This window comes from Chiloscyllium plagiosum, unplaced genomic scaffold, assembly GCF_037043375.1.
Source record: "Chiloscyllium plagiosum isolate Xiang-an unplaced genomic scaffold, Cpla_swu_hap1 HiC_scaffold_1, whole genome shotgun sequence".
NCBI lineage: Eukaryota > Metazoa > Chordata > Chondrichthyes > Orectolobiformes > Hemiscylliidae > Chiloscyllium > Chiloscyllium plagiosum.
Window position 1 is genome coordinate 109,433,910 of NW_028270139.1, and position 15,845 is coordinate 109,449,754.

Below are 15,845 nucleotides of genomic sequence, written 5' to 3' on the forward strand. Positions count from 1 at the left end.
TACCCCACATTCTACATTTCCTTTCTCCTCAAAATGGCCATTACTATGCACTAAAAAAGTGATTAGTTACATCTGTAATTTACTTTAATTCACACTGAAAATCAAGTTGCCCAATTGTAATACACAGTTGGGCACTCATTCAAAATGATATATTTGTAGTGTACTCAAATATATAGAAAAAAGTGACTAAAAGAAATTCATATATACACACAAAAATGTACAATTTATTATTTCATACATAGTAACCAGACCACGTTTGGTGTCAAAAATCCATTACATACCCAAATGAGTGTAGTTTAAAAACAAAAGATTAACACACAGTACTGCTTTGTTTAAAACTCTTCAGTTCAAAAGTAAGTTTAACCAGAAAAATTTGAAATGTCTGAGAAACATTTCAAATCAACATTTTCACAACTGTTTTGCAAAATTGCATTGATTTTCTAAATGATTGTTATTGATTGTATATACAAAGTGCAAATATACAATTTAGTGATCATCCATATTCATCCCAAACATTTCAATTTAGAATATGCCTTTGACTTCATAAAGCAAATCCTTCAGGAACTAAAATATAACATCTGGAATGAAGATATTAGGAAAGTTGTTTAATGATTGAACTATCTGAGCTAGAAATCATGAGTTTGAAATAAATCCAAGTGAAGTATTATCTTGACATTCTACAGCACCAGTGACCATATGCCTAAAAAAGGTTTCAATGTTTTGCTGTCAACTTTCAAAAACAGGAATGTGCTCTTTTTGTCTTCAAAAAAATGGCAAGGCTGCTTGAAAGGTTTAGGTTCAGCCTTGCATTGCATAATGAACATCATAAATTTAAGATGCTCATGTAGATCTGAAAACATAATATCAATTTTTGTTATTACTATTAATTTGCTGTTGAACTGTTTCAATCCGGTGCACATTTTTCAGGGCTTTAATATAAATTAAAGTTATAACGAAGTGTGCTTGATTAAATTTTTTAGGACATCGTTTGACATGAATGAAAAACAATTGATCTTGCATCTTCTCTTTAATGAGGAATATTTTTATAATTATTTTGCACACTTTGCATATTACTGTAATGCAATGAAGTAGTGGTATATTTGGAAAATAGTCAAAGCTCTAATTGATGCTAGGGTTTGGAGGTGCATTACTGACTAAAGAAAGTAAATGACAAATCTGAAGCTCACTCATCATTTACAAATATGAATGTCAGACAAGTCAAGTTACTCATGCATTTTGTCCAGTGCTAGCTGCATACTCCAAATGCTCAGAGGTCTCATATATGCCAATGAACGATAAATGTTCTTTTTGCAATAGGCTTCAGGTGTCTGAAAAGCCATGCCAAGTTGTTCCCATACTGTCCTGTATGTACCTTCTGCAGTCTTGAAACCTTCAGTGACAAGTCCCTGTGAATCCCCAGAGGAAAACAATTAATCTTTTAAATGAATCTTAAGTTAAACTATATTTCAAAAATGTTATAATGCAAACTAATGTACTCATAACCACTGCATAGGAATAAGCATGCAGGCACAGGAGGAGGAAGATAGATTTTGGGGAGCACATGCAAGGGTGGGTGTAAAATTGAGAAAGAGGTCAGGCAGAATTATTGGAAGTCGATAGCCTGAATTTAAAAGTATAGGTCCCTACTACAGCCACTAGGTAGCGCTTATGATGTATAGCAACTATGATAGATGTGATTCCAACCCTACAGATCTAGTTTTTTTGATAATTATCCTCTCCCTTTTCACCACTTTTGATGGTGTTCTCTGCACATTCATCCACTAATTTATCATTGCACATGCTACCCCAATAATTCTTCATTCCAGTATAGATTTTCCCAGATGAGATCAATCATTAATTCCTTACTTTTAAAGCAAATAAAGTTAAATGGTAAGTGACGTGCAGATTGGAAGTCAGTTCTGTAGAGCTTTGAAGTGGAGGTTTGAGTTTTCACAGTGATTTGTAGGTGCTTTGATAACAACAGATGATTGAGGCACCAGCACTAATCAGACAAAACCTAACATTTAGTTTAATGGGCAATTGCTGGAAAATAATGAGTATTGTTCAAATATAGTTGGCAGGATTATCCACACTGAAAAATGTGTTGCTGGAAAAGCACAGCAGGTCAGGCAGCATCCAAGGAGCAGGAGAATCGACGTTTCGGGCATAAGCCCTTCAGATTCCTGAAGATGCTTGACCAACACCAACTATCTACTTCAACAGCAGAAAATTTTCCCTTTAATTTCCATTTCCTTCGGTTTTGCTTTGGCTCCGTAGTGTTATACTTTGTTAATGTGCCCTTGATGTAATGGGCCTTCAATTTCACTCCACCTCGAGTTCAGCTCTTTGGTCTATATTTGCACCAAGGTTGTCATGAGGTCGGGAGCTGAGTGGCTCTGACAGAACTGAAACTAAGCATCAGTGAGCAGATTATTGCTAAGCAGTTATGTCTTCCATCACTTTGCTAATATAGAGAGATAAGCTCATAGAAGAGCAATTGACCGGCTTGGATTGATCCTGTTTTCTGTGCACAGGATACACCTGGACAATTTTCCACATTTTCAAACAGACGTTGGAGTTTTAGCAGTGCTGGAAATACTTGGCGAGAGGCTGAGCTTATTCTGGAGCACAAGTCATCAATGTTATTGCTGTAAAGTTGTGAGGTCTAATAGCCTTTGCAGATCCAATGTTTTCAGAAATTTCTCAATATTCCTCAATATCATTAACAAATCAAAGTGGTTGAAGTTTGCACCTGTGTTGCTGGGACCAGAGGAGGTGATCGAGATAAAATAGCACTAGGCAGTCCTGGATAAAGATAGATGTAAACGTTTCAGCTGTGTGTTTTGCAGGAATGTGGTGAACTACCCCATTAAAATCAAGGATGGTGATATTTTGGAGCCTCCAATTCCTGATAGTGGTTTAGTTGTTCATCACAATTTATAAACAGATGTCTCAAGACTGCAAATCTGATCACTTACCCTGGTCTATTGGGTGCTGCTGTTGTTTGGCATGCAAGCAGTCTTGTGTCGAAACTTCACCAGGTTGACATCTCAGGTTAGCATGCTCTCCGACATGCCTCATAGAACCAGCGTTGATCTCCAGATTTCATGGCAAAAGGTAAAGGGAGATGTGCAACGACGTTACAGACTGTGGTTTTGTACACTACCAGTATGGTTGATAGCACTGAACTTAAATGGATGCCCAGATTGGAGTTGCTAGATCTGTTTAAAATCTACCCCGTTTCACACAATGGGAGTGTCACATAACAATAATCGGTTTCCTTAATGTGAAGATGGAACTTTGTCTCCATAAGGAATGCATATGCATATCACTCCCACTGATTTTATGATGGGCTGATGATGGCAAGATAAAGTAGATTTTTCCCTCTTGTTGATCCCCTCATCACTTGCCATGAATCCAGTCCAACAGCTATGTCCTTTAGAACTCAGCCAGCCTGGTCACTAACTTTGCCACTGAAACACTAAACTCTCCCATCCAAGATACTTTCTGCACCCTTGCATATGGTAATCAGAAGGTTTCCTTCCCCTACGTTTGACTTGATGTTATGAGACTTCAGAGAATCCAGAGTCCAATGCTGAAGAATCTCAGGACAACTCCTTGCTGACTGTATATTACATTGACGCTGGTAGGTCAGAATATACCTGTATTATGGGAGTCATATTCTGAGGATCTTTGGTGAATTTCTGCAGTGCATCTTGTAGGTCAAGCTGCAACGGAGCATTGGTGGTGGAGGGAGTGTATGCGTGTGGTGCCAAATCATGCAGGTTACTTTGTCCAGGATGATGTCAAGCTTGAATGTTGTTGGAAATGCACTCATCCAAGCAAGTGGGGAGTACTCAATCACGCTCCTGACTTTGTGCTTTGTAGATGATCGACAGGCTTTGGGGAGTCAGGTGTTGATTGCCACAGTATTCCTTGTCTCGAACCTGCTCTTGTAGCCACTGTGTTTACGTGGCAGTTTCTCATCAATGGTAACCCCACCCCAAAGATGTTAATAGTGAGGGAATTCAGTGATGGTAACACCACTGAATTTCAAGGGGCAGTGGTTAGATTGTCTCTTATTGGTGATAGTCATAGCTCGGCATTTGTGGTGTGAATGTTACTTGCCACTTGTTAGCCCAAGCCCGAATACTGTACAGTTCTTGTTGCATTTGGACATGGACTGCTTCAGTATCTGAGGAGTCACAAAAGGTGCTGAGCATTGTGCAGTCATCAAACATCCTACTTCTGACCTTAATGATGGAGGGAAGTTCATTGATGAAGCAGCTAGGACACTGCACTGAGGAACTCCTGCAGAGATGTCTTGAAGCCGAGATGACTGACGTCCAACAACCATAACCATTCTCCCATGTGCCAGGTATGACTCTAACCAGTGGAGAGTTTGCTCCCTGATACCCATTGATTTTAGTTTTCTTAGGACTCTTGATGTCAAGGGCTGTCACTCTCACCTCTGGAATTCAGCTCTTTTGTCTATGATTGAACCAAGGCTATAATGAGGTCAGGAGCAGAGTGGCTTTGATGAAACCCAAATTGGGCATCACCAAGCAGGTGCTGTTTGATAGCACTGTTGACGATATGTTCCATCACTTTACTGATGATCAAGAGAAGATTGATGGGGGCAGTAATTGGCTGGGTTGGATTTGACTTGCTTTTTATGTACAGGTCATACCTGGGCAATTTTCCACACTGCCAGATAAATGCCAGTGTTTCAACTGCACGGGAACAACTTGGCTAGGTGTGCTGCAAGTTCTTGAGAACAAGTCTTCAGTACTATTGCAAGAATGTTGACAGGACCAGTAGCTTTTTGTAGTATCCAGATGTCTCCAACTGTTTCCTGGTGTCACGTGGAGTGAATTGAATTGGCTGAAGACTGGTATCTGTAATGCTGGGGACCACTGGAGGCAGCTGAGATGAATGTTCCAATGGGCACTTCTAGCTTAAGACGGCTGTGAATGCTTCAACCTTTTCTTTTGTGCTGTGCTCTTACATCATTGAGGATGGGGTTATTTGCCTAGCCTCCTCCTCCTTCAGTGAGGTGTTTAATTATCCACCACCATTCACAATTGGATGTGACAGGCTTGCAGGGCTTAGATCTGATCTGTTGGTTATGGGATCGGTTAGCTCTTTCAATTACTCGCTGCTTATGCTGTTTTGTATGCAAGTACTCACGTTTGGTAGCTTCACTAGGTGTACACATCATTTTCAGGTATGCCTGATGCCACTCCTGGCATGCCCTCCTGCACTCTCCATTGAACCAAGATTGATCCCCTGGCTTGATGGTAATGGTTGAATAGGCATTTTCTGGGCAATGAGGTTAGATTGTGTTGGAGTACAATTCTGTTGTTGTTGATGGTCCACAGCGCCTCACAGATATCCAGTCCTGAGTTGCTAGATTTGTTCTAAGTTTGTCCAATTTAGAATGAATGGTGATTGCGGAACAGAACACGGTGGAAGTTATTCTCAGTACGATGATCAGACTTTGTCTCCACAAGGACTATGTGGTAGTCACTCTTACCAATACTGACATGAACAAATGCATCCACAGCTAGCAGATTGTTTTTTCTTTTTATTGGTTCCCTCATCATCTGCTGCGGAGCCAATTAGCAGCAATATCATTTAGGACCTCACCGGCTTGATCTGTAGTGCTGCTGCTAAACCACTCTTGGTGGTGGATGTCGAAATGCCCCATCCAAGAGTACAGCTTTGCGCCCTTAGAGGAAGCACTGAGGGTGGAGCACTAAGTGTTGCTCAACATAGAGCAGTACGAATTCATTAGCTGAGAGAGGATGGTACGTGATAATCAGAAGGAGGTTTCCTTGCCCATGTTTAACTTGAAAGCAAGAGTCTTCATGGGGTCCAGAATCAATGTTGAGGACTCCCAGGGCAACTCCCTCCCAACTGTACATCACTGTGACGCCACTTCTGCTGGGTCTGTCCTGCATATCCATCTTGTCTTGGGACAAGACATATCCATCGGGGACAGTGATGGTGGTATCTGGGACATTGCCTGTAAGGTATGGATTCCACAAGTATGGCTGTTGCTTGACTAGTCTGAGACAGTTCTCCTAGTTTTGTAAGAGCCCCCAGATGTTAGTAAAGATGACTTTGCAAGGTCGACAGGGCTGTTTCTGTCAGTGTTTTTTCTAGTGTCTCGGTCAACATCAGGTGATCAGTCTGGTTTCATTTCTTTGAGACTTTGTAGCAATCAGTACAACTGGATGGTTTGCTAGGATGAAGGGCTTTTACCCGAAACGTCGATTTTCCTGGTCCTCGAATGCTGCCTGATCTGTTGTGCTTTTCCAGCATCACACTCTTGACTCTGATCTCCAGAATCTGCAGTCCTCACTTTCGCCCATTTCAAAGAGAGTCAACCACGTTGCTGTGGGTCTGAAGTCACATGTTGGCCAGACAAGGCGAGGATGGCATATTTAATACTCTAAAAAGACACTAGTGAACCAGATGGGTTTTTATGATAATCAACCATCAATTTTATAGACCTGTATAAGGTCACCCCTCAACTTATGTTCCAGTGGAAAAACATCCCACCATTGAGTTATAACTCAGTCTCCAGTACCGGAAACATCTTTCTTACTAACTCACCTCTTGTATCATGGTGGCAGCCAGACCATAGACTACCCCAATCCAAACCTCATCTGATTGGACACTGGATGTGTCTATTGTACCATTGGGTCTCATTCCATTTACTGCACCCATAGTCCCATTGGCAAAACTCATTACATTCAAGTCGAAGATTGTCTTTAGTGCTGATAAAACATGAGCTTTTGGAAATACCTGTAAATATTAAATAACACTCTTATTTTAGCAGCATAATGTGATATACACATACACATTACATATTTATCAATTTTCAACTATTTCTGCATACAATATAGCACCACCACAGGGCAAACAAGAAATTCAGCCTTATGCCTCTGAAACCTCTTCCACGATTTTCCAAATTGATGTGAAACAATCTTTTTTATCAATTATTTTTCAAGCAAGAAAATGCTTCATCTCACCTCACCAGATAAACAAACCATAGCCTAAAACTAAACCATCCAGCAAATTTCAGGTGTAAGTTTACTGTGTCGATACAGTCCCACTGTCCAATTATTTAAGGAAACAGTTGGAATAGAATTACAGACTGAACGCACACAATAATCTTGAGTAAATGCATTAATTTCACAATACTACTATGCTATACAGAACAGACACTTTTTAGGGTTAATCTGTTTGATCTAAATTTCTTGATTTTAGCCACACATAGGCAATTAAAATGTGATCCCCTTAAACGAGAAAAGGATTAGAAAATGGAACAATAATATAGCCAAGGCTCCTGCTCCTGATACTGAATAGAGATCCAATTTAGAAAATACATGAATCTTAGGACAGGACATGAAAAAGATCAGGCTTAAGTGAGAGTCTTAGGCTTAGATAATTTCTATTCATGGCTTATACTTCAAGAATTGTTTAGATTAGATGTCTACTGGCACCCAAAGGTGTTTCCAGAAATGAAATTGCAGTGGAGGGGGACAAAAAAAAAAGACTTGAAATAATTTTCTGAGCTTTACAAACATTGATAACAGTATTTAACAATTTTTACAAGTTGCAGGTAAATGAAGCAGAGGGGCAGGATGAGCTATATTTTCACATTATAGGTTGTAATCAAGCTAGGGCCATTATTTATCAGAAAGTACAAAATTAAGTTTTATCGGCAATGATTGCCATTGATGTTGTAATTGTTTCTTCAACAGGCATCTTGCAAGGATGATGCAACATTCAAGTAATCTACTTGAAACTATGTCCAGACTTCGCAGACTTTTGAAAAATAAAAATTAGAATAAAGAGTAGAAATATTCCTACTAGCCTTCCTTTCTTCCTAGGAAATGGTCCAGGACCATTTCCTAAGAGCTTGACAGCAAGATGCACAGATTTACACAATGCTGGTATTCCACCAGCATTGTGTAAACCCTGCACATTACTTTTTCTAAATGGCTTCATTATCACCGTGTATGTGACCCATAACATTGTAGAATTTTTACTAAAAATATACTTTCATGGAATATCCATGCTGAAAAGGCCAACATTTATGGTCAATCAACAATTGCCCTTGAGAAGGTAGAGATTAGCTACCTTATTAAACTGCTGTAGAACATACTTCCCTAACAGCAGTGTGGATGTAATTCCATGATTTAGCCCCAGTGATAGCAAAGGAAATGAAACCAAACTTCCAAATCAGGATGGTGTATGGCTCGGAACCTATAAGTCATGGTATACCCATGCATCTGCTGCCCTTACCATTCTAGGTTGTGTGGATCACAAGTTTAGAAAGTGCTGATGAGGGAGCCTTGAGTGAGTTTCTGCAGTGCGTCTTGTGGCAGACCAGGGGATCTAACATTAATTTTTAGATCCTCTTTGGGCACGGGATGGGTGCTAGAGGATTAGAAGACAGTTCATGTGAAACCATTATTCAAAAATGAGTAATGGGAAAAACTAGGAAACTACAGGCCATCAAGTCTACCATTTGTGGTAGGGAAATTATTGGGGGACAAACAATCTGAGGGACAGAGTTAATCTCTTCTATGGGAGAAGGATTAATCAAGGATAATCACCTAGGCTTTGCAGCAGGCAGATCTTTTCTAACTTTTCTTTATTCATTCACAGGATGACGGTGTTGCTGGTTAGGCAGCATTTATTACCCATCTCTAATTGCCTAGAGGCCAGTTAAGAGTTAATCACATTGCTGTGGGTCAGGAATCACATATAGGTAAGGACCAGGTAAGGATGGCATTTTAGAAAAATACAGTGCAGAACAGGCCCTTGAACCCTCTATGTTGCGCTGACCTGTGAACTATTCTCAGCTCGTCCCCCTACACTATCCCAAAATCATTCATGTGCTTATTTAAGGATTGTTTAAATCTCCCTAATGTGGCTGAGTTGACTACATTAGCAGGTACGGCATTCCACGCCCTTACCACTCGCTGCGTCTGTCTTAAATCTATCACCCCTCAATTTGTAGTTATGCCCTCTCATACAAGCGGACGTCATTATCCTAGGAAAAAGTCTTTCTCTGTCTATCCTATCTAATCCTCTGATCATCTTGTATGTCTCAATCAAATCCCCCCTTAGCCTTCTTCCTTTCAATGAAAACAGACCCACGTCTCTCAGCCTTTCCTCATAAGGCCTTCCCTCCAGACCAGGCAACATTCTCTACACCTTTTCCAATGCTTCCACATCCTTTCTGTAATGGGGCGACCAGAACTGTACACAATATTCCAAGTGTGGCCACACCAGCATTTTGTATAGTTGCAGCATGATATTGCGGTTCTGGAACTCAATCACTCTACCAATGAAACCTAACATACCGTATGCCTTCTTAACCTGGGGGCAGTGAACCAGATAGCTTGCTGGCAATCAACAATTCATGGTCATCATTCGATTCTTAAATCCACATAATTTATTGAACTCAAATTCCACCACCTGCCAAACTGGGATTTGAACTAGAGTCCCCAGAATGTTATCTTGCTCTCTGAATTAACAGTCCAGTGATAAAACCATTAGGCCTTCACCTCCCCTAATAGATTTGATTGAATTTTACGGCGGTAATAAGGTGTGTAGTGCAGTTGATGTAGTCTACATGGACTTCAGTATGGCTTTTGACACGATCATGCATGGCATGCTGGTTGAGAAGTGAAGAGCCCAAGGGATCCAGGGCAAATTGGCAAACTGAATCCAAAATTTGCTTAGTAACAGGAAGCAGAGGGTGATGTTTGGAGGCATATTTGCAACTGGAAACCTACGTTCACAGGATTTGGTGCTGAATCCCCCTATGTTTGTTGTGTCCATTAATGATGTAGACATGAATGTCAGAGGTATGATCAGCAAGTTTGCAGATGACACACTGACAATGTGGTAAATAGTGAGAAGGAAAACCTTAGATTCCAGGACAATATTGACAGACTGTTCAGATGGGCTGAACAGTAAGCAAGTAGATTTTGGGCAAGACCAGAATATATGTGACCCGATTCCTAATGGCGATAAATCCACCAGAATTAACATACATGGGTTAGACAGAATTTTCTAATTTAAAAAGGAGTTTGTAGCATATGCTAGAGGCTTCATAATTCAATCCCCTCTGATTTGGCTAGAAGTGATGGCTAAGGGCTCATTTCAGTGCCTCTTTCCAATCCTTCCTAAGCACATATGTCCCAAGCCAAACTCCTAGTTTTCATGTTTCACCTGGAAGAGAAAACAACTCTATACAATAGATAAATGAGATTTTAAAATTGTTAGGCTAGAAAGAGAAAAGAGAAAAAGTAAACTTCCCAGCTGGTAGAGAAGCCCACAAGGGGAACATTTGTAAAATTATTGTAAGGCTGTTCAGGCATGACAGCAATAAGCATTTCACACAAAAAAAAGTGGGATTCTAGAATGTATCCTAAAAGACTCCATGAAAATTTCAGACAAGAGGTAGATATTTGTGGGACAAGGGTGTGAAGGGTTACAAGAAGGAAAAGCACAAGTACTTTAAGTCTTAAGCCTTTAAGTCTACTACATCATTCAATAATGTCATAGCCGATCTAGTTGTGATCTTAGCTTCACTTTCCTGTCTGCCCCCGTAACTCCTGACTTCCCTGACAATCAAAAGTCTACTCAAATGTAGTAAGAATTTTGGCCACACCACTCAATCCTTCAAATATATACAATTATCAAAAACATTTAATAGAATTACCTCGTATTCACCTTCTCCAAGGCCACATGCTCTCACAAACCACTGCCCAGCACACTGGTCTGACATCACACTATTTGCATAGCATTTCTTACTACTGTCATAATTGTAGTACTTCCCTGCAAAATTAGCAGAATGGCATATTCAATAGGTTGCTAAAATTCAAAACATTGCTGACGGCAGACAAGTCAGAACATGCATCTTCATGATATTAATAAAGCCCCTCAGGACTAGAACAACAAGCTTCACGAAGTCACATGTATTTTTCCACACAATGTAATGTTCATGTGCATCGCCCATCCATTTAAGTGGATCGACCAAGTGGTTGTAACCACAACAGAGGGAAAAAAAACTTAAAACATTGCAACAAAATAGACAAAAATGTGACGCTTTTCATCCTGTAATCAATCATCAGAACGAGGATGCAAGAAACAGACTTGGAAAACAGATGGAAGAGTGCTGATTTATTGAGCAAATTACTGGCATGGAGTTGTAGCTAGAACAGTTAACTGCCAATCTTATGTCTCAGAACTGACAGCAGATTTGGATTGGTCAGGGTGTTGCAGTAGGAACTGGCAGTCTCGTTGCACTTTTTTCATAGGTAGGCAATGTGCATATGTATCCTTTTGCATAAGCTGGCTTCACAACATTTTTAAGGAATGAGGAAAGCCCTATTCAAAAGCAGTGAACTTTAACAAATCAGGATTTTGCTTGCAATGTAAAGCAAGATTAATAGCTTTTGAAAACTGAGGTTTTAACTTCAATGTTGCTGTTATGAATTCTGAACTGAAATTTGATACTGATGTAGACGTACTATTGAAAACTCTGGTTATGCTGACAAGACCAATGATGGTTTGGCTGTAACGGGATGGGGGTAAGAAATCAATTTATCTTTTTTTTGTAATTTAAAGCTACAAAGCCAACATTATTGAGAATAATTCAAATCTGGACTCTTTTGCTTTCAATTTTACTTGTATCTTTCCTCGTCGTTGTACTATGTATTATTCTTCACAGAACACACACTGGAAATTTTCTATTCTGTGTTGCCCTTAATTTTAAAACTGCAAAACATCCCAGCATACTTCAAAGGAACATAATCAAAACAAGATCTTGTATGCAATAGCTTCTAATACACACGAATACACAGAGAGCCTGACTGATTATCTTAAATTGATTTCTAGTGTAACTTTGTAACAGACTTCAGATATTTAATAAACTATTTCCAATATCAGAATTGCATCCAATAGTGAATGCATTTTGTGGCTTACAAGCACAGGCTGATTCAGCACAAATAGGGCAGCATGGTGGCTCAGCAGTTAGCACTGTTGCCTAACAGCACCAGGAACCTGGGTTCGATTCCTGCCTTGGGTGACTGTCTGTATTGAGTTTGCACATTCTCCCCGTGTCTGTGTGGGTTTGCTCTGGGTGCTCCGGTTTCCTCCCATTTCCAAAGATGAGCAGGTTGGGTGAATTGGCCAGGCTAAATTGCCCATGGCGCTGGGTGCATTAGACAGAGGGAAATGGGTCTGGGTGAGTTGCTCTTTGGAGGGTCGGTGTGGACTTGTTGGGCTGAAGGGCCTGTTTCCACACCGTAGGGAATCTAACCTAATGAATCTAATTGGCCTTCTGTCTGCTGCAAATGATCAACTGGATGTGCTGTTTTTGTACAGTCCACTAGTCATTGGGATGTATGACCTACTTACATCACACCTCAAACTACTGAAAACTCCTCACAATAGTTAGTACCCAAAAAGAGATTAACACAAAATGCACATATTAAATAAATGGCTCCCTCATACATATAGACAAAGAGCAGAAATAGGCCATTTGGCTTGCTGAGCCTCTCCACCATTTATTAAGATAATGGCTCATCTCCAGTCCAGATTCCTGCTGATGCTAATAACTTTTCACCCCCTTGTATTCCAAGAATCTATCCATCTCAGGGTTAAAAAAGGTTAGAAGGGTGTGTTGCTCAGAAAGGAGAACCTGATTAATCAGTACTTTTAAAGCAGCAAATCGAAAACTGGTGACACAAAGAATGAGGATTCCCAACACAGCACATCTTCATTGAAGCTTAGTGATTAAACATTTTATTTTTTAGCAATCATTTTCTTAAAAGTTAATTGACAGAAAAATGTGAATTTGAGACATGTGAAATTGCTCATTTTGAGAGAGAACAAAAAAAGTATTTTTCAACGGAGAAAAAACTGCAGAAAGCTGCAACACCAAAAGGGGCTTGGGGTACTTGTGCATGAAGCAAAACTAGTACACAAATACACAGTAATTAGGAAGGCTAATGGAATGTTGGCCCTTATTTCAAGGGAGTTGGAATACAAGAATAGAGAAGTCTTGCTGCAACTGTACAAGGTGTTGGTGAGATGACATCTAGAACTGAGAGCAGTTTTGGTCCCCTTAGTTAAGGAAGGGGCTTTCATTGCAGGCAGTTCTGCTGGATATCTCCAGTATGGAGGGATTGTCTGATGATCAAAGGCTAAGGAAGTTGGAGCTCCACTTGCTGGAGTTTAGAAAAATGACAGGATCTCTCATTGCAACAGTTACGATTCTTGAGGAACTTGACAGGGTAAATGTTTCCCCTCATTGGAGGCTCCAGGATCAGAAGGCATCGTCTCAGAATAAAAGGGATATCAATTTAAGATTGAGATGAGGAGTAATCTCTTCTCTCAAAGGGTTGTGTGCCTTTAGAACATCCTGCCACTAACAGCTGTGGGGACAGAGTCCTTGTGGATATTTAAGGTTGAGAGAGATATATTCTTGATCAGAAGGGGAATCAAGTTATGCAGAGAAATACACGTGAGAAGTGTTGGATGGCACAGCAGACTCGAGGGGCTGAATGGCCTAGCCGTGTTTCTATTTCGTATGGTCTTAAGGGAAATCCCTTCTTCTCCACAAGATGTGGAGTTTTATCTATTCTAGTTAACAGGCTAGGAAAGAATTATTCTAGTTCAAGTGTTGTTTTTTTTCCAGTAATATTTTTAATCAGTGCTAATATTAAATGTGATAGCTAAATTCAGGAATAAGGCTTACCATTCCATAAGATCCTCTCAAAAGCTTCTTTTCCTTTTTCTAGTATGTCTCTGTATTTTTTGTATTCTTCTTCTTCTTTAAGTATCTCAGCCATCTTGCACATAATACACACAGATGCTAACCATAGCCCACCACAGTAGGCACTGCAATTTATACAAAGAAAACAGAATTAATTTGAACAGTCGATACACATCAGCTTTGCAGAACTAACCAACAACACTCCTCATAGTTTCAGTCAAAATGAATGTTACTTGTGAAACTACTAAAAGGCAGACTTTAAACAAAGTTGTTTATTTTAGAACCATCTTCTCTCCTCTCCCATTCCCTCACTGCAAGTGAAGGAGCTGTGTGATGTTAGGACGTGATGAGACTGCACAACGATTATAATAGTTCAACATTTCGAGTCACACTTTCACAGTTCCTGGTGATACACTGTGGCATACAATACAAAAACAGGACAGTAACTGAAGTACACTAACGAACATATTGTAAATACTAATGTTCCATTCATGATCTGAGGGACTTGAAACACAGGTCAGATTTTGACTAAACGGGCAAGAGGGTATCAGCGGAAATGTCAGCCCCAGTAGCCATTTTAAGCATCTTAATGTCAAATACTGTTTGATTATGCTCCTTTGAAGTAGACTAGGGTATTTCGATTTATTAAAATTAAGAGCAGTTATAGAATAGAAGATTTCCTGTATATGTTCTTAGAAGATTTCCTGTATGTTCTTTGAAGAATAACACATAGCACAATGAAGACGAAAGAGACAAGTAAAGTTGAAAGCAAAAAGAGCAGATTTGAATTGCTCTCAATAAAATTGGCTTGTACCTTTAAATAAAAAGAGAGGGGTGGATTTCTTACCTAGGTCCCGTTACAGCCCAACCATCATAAGTCTGGTCAGCATAACCAGAGTTTTCAATAAGTCCATCTCCATCAGTATCAAACTTCAGTTCAGAATCCATGACAGCCTAAAAACAGTATTGAAGTTACAAACTCCGTTTTCATCAGTTATTAATCTTGCTTTAAATTCCATACAAACGTTCAAACAAACAAATTCAGATTGTTAAAGTTCACCTCTTTTGATGTTGGGTTTTCCTCACCCCTTAAAAATACGGTGAAACAAGATGACCTACCAGCTTTACAAAAGGCAATTATTTGAATACAGTGCGAAAAGCAGTGAATAAACTTCATTCAGCTCATTAAGCTTCCCAAAATTTACATATTATTTTACTATAGTTTTTTCTTCTAAATCATCTATCAATTCTATTTAAGGAATACTTGCTTATTCCCTAATGCTGAAACACAAGTGAAATCCTAATTTTGTTAAACATCTATTGAAACTTCTTCAGTACTTCAATATTTGAGAAACATGAATTATAAATAACCTGCAATAAGCAATTCAGTATTTTTGATCTGTAATGTTCTCTCAAAAAAAAAGAGTTGGAAAGAAATTTTGTCAACGATACAATCTTACCAAACTGCTTTCTATTAGAACGAAAGGTTGAAACCCCCCCCCCCCCCCCCCCTGGCCTGACCCTTGGGTCTCAAAAAGGAGGTTGCAGAAATTGCACATGTGAAATTCCAAAATTCTCTAAATTCAGAAATGTTCCTAGTGGATCATAAAAATTGCTAATGTAACATTCTATTTAAGAAAGGAGAGGAGACAAAAAGCATGAAACTATTTGCCAATTAGGTTAAGACCTGTACAGGGAAAACTTTAGAATCCATTAATAACAGGTAAAATCAGGACGTAAAGTATATTATAATACTTGTGACAGGTTTTATGAAAGCAAATCCATATTTAACTAATTTATTAGAATTCTTGGAGGAAATAACAAGCAAGTTGGATAAAAGGAAACTTGTACATGTGACATACTTGGATTGGATTATTTGATAAGGTGCCACAATAGTTACTACACAAAGTAAGAGCTCATGGTTGTTTTTCTTTAGAGGGTTAGGGAAGAGTGGAGCTTGACGACACAATTAGCTAAGAGGAAGGACAAAACTGGCATAACTCTGGTCTTTTCAACAGTGTCACAGGGGTCA

The 15,845-nt window shown here is 39.4% G+C and overlaps 1 protein-coding gene across 3 annotated transcripts in view; it reads right to left on the bottom strand.

The window, feature by feature from the left end:
* Positions 1-204: 204 nt before the first annotated feature.
* gba2 (glucosidase, beta (bile acid) 2) overlaps positions 205-15,845 on the bottom strand; it is a 63,290-nt gene continuing 47,649 nt past the window's right edge. For 2 of the 3 annotated variants that reach the window (XM_043687103.2, XM_043687094.2), the window contains exons 14-18: positions 14,661-14,767; positions 13,796-13,938; positions 10,754-10,869; positions 6,622-6,813; positions 205-1,406 (exon numbers count right to left, since the gene is read on the bottom strand). In XM_043687103.2, the coding sequence (XP_043543038.2) occupies positions 1,224-1,406; positions 6,622-6,813; positions 10,754-10,869; positions 13,796-13,938; positions 14,661-14,767 (741 nt within the window). In that variant the 3' untranslated portion in view covers positions 205-1,223. The remainder of the gene's footprint in view (positions 1,407-6,621; positions 6,814-10,753; positions 10,870-13,795; positions 13,939-14,660; positions 14,768-15,845) is intronic. The other variant, XM_043687123.2, reaches the window with a different exon arrangement.